This window comes from Myxine glutinosa, chromosome 12 (genome assembly GCF_964187855.1).
Source record: "Myxine glutinosa chromosome 12, kmMyxGlut1.1, whole genome shotgun sequence".
Taxonomy (NCBI): Eukaryota; Metazoa; Chordata; class Myxini; order Myxiniformes; family Myxinidae; genus Myxine; species Myxine glutinosa.
In genome coordinates this window covers 56,670,188-56,679,470 of record NC_136272.1, presented here as the reverse complement: position 1 = coordinate 56,679,470, position 9,283 = coordinate 56,670,188, and the positions used below count along the sequence as shown (strand labels likewise).

General features: G+C 44.5%; 1 protein-coding gene across 1 annotated transcript in view; it reads right to left on the bottom strand.

Annotated features, from left to right (window-relative positions):
• Positions 1 to 2,659: 2,659 nt before the first annotated feature.
• Positions 2,660 to 9,283, bottom strand: part of LOC137437291 (polycystin family receptor for egg jelly-like) — a 37,001-nt gene continuing 30,377 nt past the window's right edge. Inside the window, exons 6-7 of the mRNA XM_078766375.1 lie at positions 5,003 to 5,170; positions 2,660 to 2,952 (exon numbers count right to left, since the gene is read on the bottom strand). Coding sequence (XP_078622501.1) covers positions 2,660 to 2,952; positions 5,003 to 5,170 — 461 coding nt within the window. The remainder of the gene's footprint in view (positions 2,953 to 5,002; positions 5,171 to 9,283) is intronic.

The window sequence follows — 9,283 nt, the reverse complement described above, 5'->3', positions numbered from 1 at the left end:
CCCCAGATCCACCTTGTTTGAAATTCCAACTTCTTTCCTGTAAGTCCTGGCAGGGTCCATATGTTTTATACCTCTCCCACTGCCCCCTTCCCACGCCCCCCCCCCCCCCCAAAGCCCTCGCCCTCTCTCAGATCTCTCGATGTCTCCATGTCTCTCGGTCCCTGCTCTCAAATGTTGTGTTTGTGTCCTTCCCCCTCTCTCCCCATCTTGTCTACCGCTCCCTATGTTATATGTTTTATGTGTCGGTTTGTCTTTCTGTGTGATTAATGTTCGCTCTTTCACGAGCCTCGAACTTGTATACAAAAAACAAACAAACAAACAAAAAAAAAAAAAAAAAAAAAAAACTAGCATAACATTTAGGGCATCTCAAAAAACCAAATTATGAAAAAATCTCAAAACAACGTTCATTCGTATGGAAAAGCATTCCTATCAAAGCCGACGCTCTGGAAGCCATCATGACAAATTTATAAAACGATACGTCCATCTTAACACAATGATCCATATTCTTGTCCAACACACTGGAATTCAAATAATAAGCCAGGAACAATTGTTCAAGGTGATGTCCTAACATCCCCAACACACCTCAGCACTCACCCACCCTCTCCTCACACTTGGCACCTTGGAAAAGGGACAAGGAAAGGGTCACTTATACTCTTGCTTTGTGTTTCCGAGCACAATCTATTTCCTAGGAGTCACCATTTTGACCGAATCTTGATATTTCCCAATGCAGAGAGTGCAAGCGGCAAATTTGATTTGTCAAGATGACATAAAAATCAGATTTTGTTTAAAAAACTCCTAAACTGGAGGTTTATGAAGTGACAAGAAGGCGATTTGTGCTCTACAATGTCCAAGTAAACAAGCATTCTGAGTATTGCGCTGCAATACATGTCCCCTACCGGCAGTGTGAATTATATAATTACCAACTCACGGTCTGAGGTAACTCGGCTAAAAATTATCCGATTTGCACCAAATAAAGTTCATGAATGGTTGCACAGACCCCTACTACTCAATAAAGGGAAAAAGAATGTAAATCAGAGTTAAAATAAGCCCGCAAGGTCGCTCCGTGGAGCGGCCTGCACGTATTGCACTGTGTGAATTATATAATTACCAACTCATGGTCTGAGGTAACTCGGCTAAAAATTATCTGATTTGCACCAAATAAAGTTCATGAATGGTTGCACAGACCCCTACTTCTCACTAAAAGTGGAAAAAGAATGTAAATTGGAGTTAAAACAAGGAATATTAACAGCTTTGACTTACTGCACTCCAAATTATAGTCCGGAAAATTGTTGGGGAAATTACCAAAGTTCAAAGTGCCATAACTTTGTCAAAAATGATCGAAACGCCGTGAAGTTCGAACTTGATCTGTAACCTATCATGAGGAAACCATGTGCCAAGTTTGAAATCATTAGCATTAAGAGTTTAGAAAAAGAAGTCCGGAAAACTGTTCTTTGCGTGACGGACTGACAGACTGACAGATGGACAGACGGACAGACGGACGGACAGACTGACAGACGGAGGGACGGCGTGCAAACCCAAAGTCCCCTCCGGTGTACACCGGTAAGGGACTAATAATTGAAGTGAAATAAAATAAGGATTTTAAAGGCTGTAGAAAAGAAACCCTTTTTTCGGAAGTTCACTGCCCTTGATGCATCACCTTATTTAACACATTAAATTATTTATTTGTGCCTGGTGTTTGTGTCCTTTTTTACATCTCTAAAAACAGTACATTTCCTGTTTGGAATGATTTTCAGGTTTGATTGACCGCCAGACAGGCCGACAGAGTAAACACGATCACCTCACTCATCTGTGCGCATGCGCAATCGGGACGAGATTCTGTTGTGCTGTGCACACACGACTCGATTGCCAGAGAGGTAGGCCACAACGCGTGGATACAAACAAGAGTCTTTATTAAGAGCTCGCATATCAGCACTGGGCGGGCTCGAGCTTAAAGCCCGCATATATGTCCCGAGGCCACGCCTTGCCCCCGGGCGTGGCCGATCGGCCGAAAGGCGGGGCATGCATTTCAGTTCCCCGCCTGGACGCTCGCGCCACCCACAGGTGCGCGGAATTATTAACCCTTGTGCCCGCCACACTGTACTATTTGCCAAATTCAGAGCCTAGGTGCCGTTAAACCACAGGTTCGTGTTCAGGTTCGTGTTCAGGTTCGTGTTCCAATTCATGTTCCGATTTGTGTTCTACGGTGTTCAAAATATCTAATTCAATTGGAATTGAGTCGTTGCTCAATCAACGAGTGACGTCAGTAGACAGACAGACACACAGACAGTGAGGCAATTGCTTAACCCCACTTTTCACTTCGCGTTAATCTTAACAATATTACGATATAAAAAGTATCTGGGTTTTGGGTTTATTCAAGAGTCTCACTTCAGGATTATTCATTTCACTGATGAATGCTGAAACTTTAAGTAATTCCTGAACTGCAGACTTTGCATCCTCTAGATGTAACATGGTGGTAAAAGTACCAGTGCTCGACCTCATGTCATTGACATAATTATTGAGAAACTCTGGAGGTGGTGGAAGCACCTGCAAGCAACAACAAGAAAATGGATTCATCAAACTTAGTTATGACCAACACAAAAATGTACCTGCTGTTGTTGTTTTATTATGCAAATTTGATGACTTTATTATCTTCATAAATCTAGGTGACACTCACCTTGATACGCATGTCAACACTGGTGCATTGAACGAATTTGTCGCAAACTTTTATAACCACAGGAAGCAAATAGTCGTTTTGTGAATTCGCTTCAGGAAGGGATAATGGTGGTGTGATTGATTTCTGAGCACTGCTCAGTAAATACCTTGTGCCTCCTGAATTTGCAACAACTGTGTATCTTAGGTCAACACCGTCATCGGTAGAATTTCGATTTAGCTCATCACCTTCATCAAGCCAATTCTCACATTCAAACACAAACTGCGTTTGAAGGGCAACTCCTGTTGAAAATTGCAAAAACATGATTACGTATTTAAAGCAAGACATCTTATTATAATAGAGCAAACGTGTATGGTTATGTCGTTATGTCGTCATGTTTATATGCGACGAAAACGTCTTCTTCTTCTTCAAAAAAAAATGAACATCCTCTTAATTAACCCTCTTAATTACGTTAAGACTGCTGAGACCCCTCAGACCTTTGACGACCCTTTAATTCCCCCAAGACCCTTCAGACCACCAAGACCCCTGAAGACCCAAAATACCCTGAAGATGCCAAAGACCCAAAACACCCCAAAGACCAAAAATACCCTTCAAGGCCCTGAGGCTCAAAAAGACCCTGAATACCCAAAAACCCAAAAGACCCCAAAGACCCAAAGCACCCCGAAGACCCAAAACACCCCGAAGACCCAAAACACCCCAAAGACTCAAAACACCCCGAAGACACAAAACACCCTGAAGACCCAAAACATCCTGAAGACCCAAAAGAGCCCGATGGCCCAAAATACCCCAAATACCCTTAAAGGCCAAGAGGATCCAAAAGACCCTGAAGAACCAAATGGTGCCGAAGACCTAGAAGTCCCAAAAGACCTCGAAGACACAAAAAGACCCTTAAAGATCCAGAGGAACCAAAATACCCTTAAGACCCAAAAGACCCAAAACACCAGGAAGACCCAAAAAGACCCCGAATAACCAAAACACCCAAAAGACCTAGTAGACCCACAAGACCCCAGAGACCCAAAACCCCCTGAAGACCCCAAAGACCCTTAAAGACCATTTAGACCGAAAATAACCTTAAATACCCCAAATAAGCAAAACACCCAAAAGACCTAAAAGACCCCGTAGACCCACAAGACCCAAAACACCCTAAAGACCCCAAAGACGCTTAAAGACCATTTGGACCCAAAATACCCTTAAATACCTCGAAGACTCGAAATACTCCAAAGACTCTTAAAGACACAGAGGAAACAAAAGCCCCCAAAGACCCAAAACACCCCAAAGACCCTTATAAGGCCCAGAGGATCCAAAAGACCCTGAAGACCCAAAACACCATGAAGACACAAAAGACACCGAAATGGTCAAAGATGACTATCCCTCTGAAACGACGTGTGGTGAGGAATGCGGAGCGTGTACGCTAGTAGTTACAATACTCCATATGTTTACACAAAATCATATAACTCATTGTAGCACCTCACCTCTTTTCCTCCACCACCGAAGGTGGATGGATGTTATGTTTTCACCCCTGCCTGTTTGTCTGTTTGTTTGTCTGTCTCTGAACAAGATATTTCAAAACGTTGTGGACGGATTCGGACGAAATTTGGCAGAGATGTAGTGTATGTGACACGGACGAAATTATTCGATTTTGGTGAAGATCCGGATCCGGATAGGATAATTTTTTAAGTCATTCGTCACCATTGAGTGATAGGGGCAAAACCGATATTTATCAGGATATCTCAAAATGTTATGGACGGATTTGAATGAAACTTGGTGGACAGGTTGTGTGTGTGACAAGGACTAATCGATTCAATTTTGGTGAAGGTCTGAATATGGATTCGGATACGAGAATTATTTAATTTTTAAGTGATTCTTCACCATTGAGAGATCGGGTGAAAAGTGATATATAACATGATATTCAAAAAAGTTATGCACGAGTTATGAATAAACTTGGGGGATGAGCTGGTTAGGTGACAAGAACAAGCCGATTAGATTTTGGTTCAGGTCGTAATCCAGATCCGGCCTATCAGTGGGATACAAAACACAGACTGTTCAGCCTGGCGGGGGTATGCGCTCTACCGGGTGCCGTTCTAGTTTCCCAATGTAATTTCTAGTTTCCAAATGTAATGGTAAGCTCCTACAATCGACAGTTGTGTATTTGCAATAAGTTGGTTGCAAAAATACTGCACAACACCAACACTTTTGTGTACAATAATCTGGAATTTGTATTTTTCTATACTATCTGTTTGAAATGCAATTAAAGATCTGATTAACAACGCCGCTCTTTAAAGGTTTGCACAAAAGCTAGATCTTAGCTCACAATACAAAGAAAATACCAACCCAAAGCTGGAGCCACTGAACATGTGCCGTTGTATGGCGAAAGGTTGACGTTCACAGTAATGGATGCAGACGCAGAATCTGAGCCGACAGACACAAGAGCACTGATTATATATGAAGCACCTTCAGTCAATGCACCAGCTTTGATCACCAAACCCTGAGAAGTAATTCCTGCACACAAAAATCAGTACATGTGAAGCACGTGAAGGTAAAAGAATATTCACAAGAGCACATTGTGGTCGGCTTTGAAAAGTAATCGCCTACATTTAAAAATGAAACGATCAATTGAAACGCAAATGGTCTCGTGAAACACAATTGGCCAACTGTTTGTCCGAGATACAGACATCCTGATCCACAAAGGTTCTCACCAATGAAGTTGGGTGAGTCATTTTTATTAAACGCTTCAAATTGGGAAATATTAGGCCAGTTGCATAACAATATTGATACCAAATCTAAGCTGATGGAATGGTGAAGAGCCAAAAGGTAAAATAACAGCATACCAAGAGTAGGGCCACAGACACAACAACACACCAAGCCATGTGAAAGGAAGAATCACATGATAGAGGGAGAGAGAGAGAGAGAGAGATTTCATTCCTTTTTCTTGAAGGAAAAACCTTTTCCACCAACGCAGACAGGTAAAAAAAATAAATTTACAGGTCATGAAATCATTTGTACAAACACAGACGGTTCGAAAAAATCATGGATGCAAATAAATACAGACAGCAAATAAAAATTGATATATACAGCCATAAAAAGTACAATTTTGAAACATTTCACATTAAACCAAATAAGAAAGCAATTCTATATTAACAAGTTTACTGTAAGGACTCCGTCAGTTAAACTGCACAAGGAACGCCGAACACACCATCGTTTCTGGAAGTCCCCACAGTTATCAAAAGACAATTCCAGGTTCAGACGAGACGACACCAAGGACCTAAAAAAAGACTAAAGCGTCATCCACTGGAACAACACTGTTCCGGATTTTCCTCTTCCTGGACACATATAGAGCAAGTTTTGCCTCAGAAATTAAAAAGTTGGCTTAAAAACATTCATACCTACATCTGGGTTTAATACTAAAACCAAATATAAAAACACAATGTGTAAAAACCAACCCCAACCCTTGAATGACATGCGATAAAACAGTAAAAAGTGGTGTCAATCTTGGGCATCCAACAAAGGCATTTAAAAGAGTTTCCTGGGCATCACAAAAAGGGCACTTTTCAAGGACATGTGGACACATTCGGTGTATTAAAACATTTGAGGGTAAAATGTGATGTGCCAATCACCACTGCAAGTCTCCGGAGCGTTTGGCAACTGGTACCTTGTACATAACAAGCCAGTTGACAGAGGATTTTCCCATCAATTGAAAAGAGGTGAAACCTTGAAAATGAAGCAAAAGCCCTTGAAAGGATATAGATCCAGGTAAATCAGCATAGGTAGATGCTCGGCTGTCGTGATAGGGAATCTAGATGAAATAAGTTCTGTAGCCCGAATGTCGGATTAAGCTTGTATCTTTGTCCCCGCCACGAGGGGGCGGGGAATGCGAATTAGTTCAGGGATTATGGGTAATTCCCTTGTGTGTCGTTCCCTCGGTGAGCATCCCAGTATCCCTTATGGCAATACATCCCGTAGACATTAGATAGGCCCATTAGCGCACCACACATTAAATAATTCCCCGCCGCCACAATGACTTTGGAAGAACCACGGGCGTGAGGGGCGCGTCCACTAATGGAACGCCTCTCGCTTCCCAGATCGAGGGCCACGTGGTCAGGAGAACCTCGTCCCTTCTGGTTGCCTTGCCGTCCCACCGTGAGCGCTGGTCAGGGTGTACTTCAAACTAAGCTTAAGTGTCAAGTGTTAAGTTCCTCCTTGCCCTCGCAAGGGAAAGGCGAGGGTCAAGCTCTTCCAAATTTCCAAACACTAGAAATTGGACGTCTCAAGTTAATTAATTAATTTGTTAATGCATCTCAGTCGCCCGTGACCTCTCGAGCGCGGGTGTCGAACCAGTTCATTTCCGGTGCGGCCGGGCCGAGTATCGACCTGGCCGTGGCCGAAGCCGTTGGTTCCGCCGTAGCACGCTAACGCGTAGGCTCGCGCGTCCCTGGTCCGCCGGGGCTCCGCGGGTGTCCTACCGTGCCTGGCGCCGCTATTCTCTCGACTTCCGGGAGTAGGTGCCGGTGCCCGGGGATGGATTTCGCTGTCTAAACATGGTAGCGCTAGGCCAGTGGGACCGCCGGGACCTACGTGCGCTCACAAGGTGTTCTACGCGTGGGCGGCAGTATCAGACCGGGGCGCCCAAACACTCCCCGGCTAAAGTTCATCCTGATGCGCCCACATTGTGCGGACAAACCCCACCAAGTCGAGGGCCACGTGGTCAGGAGAACCTCGTCCCTTCTGGTCACACTGTGCCTATCGGCCGGCCTCGAAGACCGAAATTGTGTCGGCTACCGATCCTTCGGGTTCGTAACTATGCGACCCCCACACCCCCTTCCCACGCCTCCTGCCCCCAAGCCCTCTCCCTCCCACAGTTCTCCCTGCTCTCAAATGTTGTGGTTGTGTGCTTCCCCTTCTCTCCCCATCTTGTCTTCCGCTCCCTCTTTTTGTATATTTTGTTTGTCTGGTTGATTTGTTTGTGAAATAAATGTTAGCTCTTTACGAGCCTCGATTCAGTATACAAAAAAAAAAAAAAAAACCAACAAGCAATAGCCACGTCCAAGAGAACGTGTGATTGGTTGGGGTAATAAGCTGGCAACTGATTGGTGAAAGGAAGGTGGAAGGAAGCGGCACACTGATTGGCCACCGACTGTTGACACCTCGGCCAATCAGTGCGGAAGGCGCGAACATTTGGCCAATCAGTGCGGAATGCGCAAAACGACTACTTAGAAGCAGGTTGCTGATTGGAGGACAAGCGCCGGTGATGTCAGAAGGCGCAAAAGACCACAAAGAAACGAGGCACTGGTTGGGAGAGAGGAGGGCTGACGTCACACCGTGACTGACAAAACGACTCGCTCAATGGCATTTTCTCTCTTCCCTGGGCTATTTTGGCTGTCTCTTCGCTGGCTGGCTGGCTGGCTCATCGCTCTCTCTTCCCTCACGCTCTTCCCTCGCTTCTCTTCCCTTGGCCTCTTGCTCCTGACTGTCCCTTCGTGCTGGGCCTTCTCTTTTTTTTTTCTTTTTTTTATGTTGGAGTCTCCAGGCACGGACTATGTAGCCCTCATCGAGGCCAGGCCTTAAATAGAAGAGCAGAAAAGTTTATGATAAAAAGTGTGTGATGTTTGTTTGTGAGAAAGAGAGAGTGAAGCTTGCCTGGTAGCGATAGTTTGAGTGAGACAGAAAGTAAAACCAGCAATCATGACATGGAGAGTGTAAGATGGTCCCGGGCACCACTTTAACGCTCCAAAGTCAGGACGGTAGTACGGGTGTCTCAAAATACATGGAACCCATGTCACTGCTAATAATTCTGCCAATATTAATGTTCTTGTTCTTTTTTTTCAGATTTGAAGAGAGGAGACCATAACAACTAATAATTATCAATCAAAATGCCTTGGACAAAGGAGGAAAAAATATTTTGCGTCACTACTTATTTGGAGACGAAATCATTCAAAACAGTGCAAGCAAAATTTCGCAGGAAGTTCAACTTCACATTCACAACTATCCCTACAAAAACCAAATTTGTCGTTGGGCACACAAATTTCAAGCCACTGGATCAGTAAACAACCTCAACAAGAAGGCAGAAACACCCAGTTCTGGCAGGAAGCTGACTGCAAGATCTCCTGACCATGTGAATGCGGGGAGACATTCTGTCGGAAGGAGCCCGAAAAAGTCCATCTGAAGACGTAGCCAAGAGCTGGGTCTTTCACGTGCGTCAGCGCAAAGAATCTTGATCAAGGATCTTCAGCTGTACCCATACAAGATCCAGATCAAGCATAAACTCACACCAGCTGACATGGCAAAACGTGTTGTGATGTGCCGGGTGGTTCGAGAACAAGATCGAAGAGGATCCTGACTTTCTTGATGATGTTTGGTTCAGCGACGAAGCACACTTCTTGCTCTGTGGGCATGTCAATAGCAAGAACTATTGACATGTTCTTGTCAATAGCACACAAGCCCCAGACGAGGTGCTTCAGAGGCCCTTGCACTCTGTGAAATGCACGGCCTGGGTGGCCATCTCAAAACATGGCATAATCGGCCCGTTTTGGTTTGAAGACGCAGACGAGGAGGCAGTCACTGTCACAAAGAAGCGTTACATTGTGGTGCTCAACAAGTTCTGGAGGGGACTTGGGA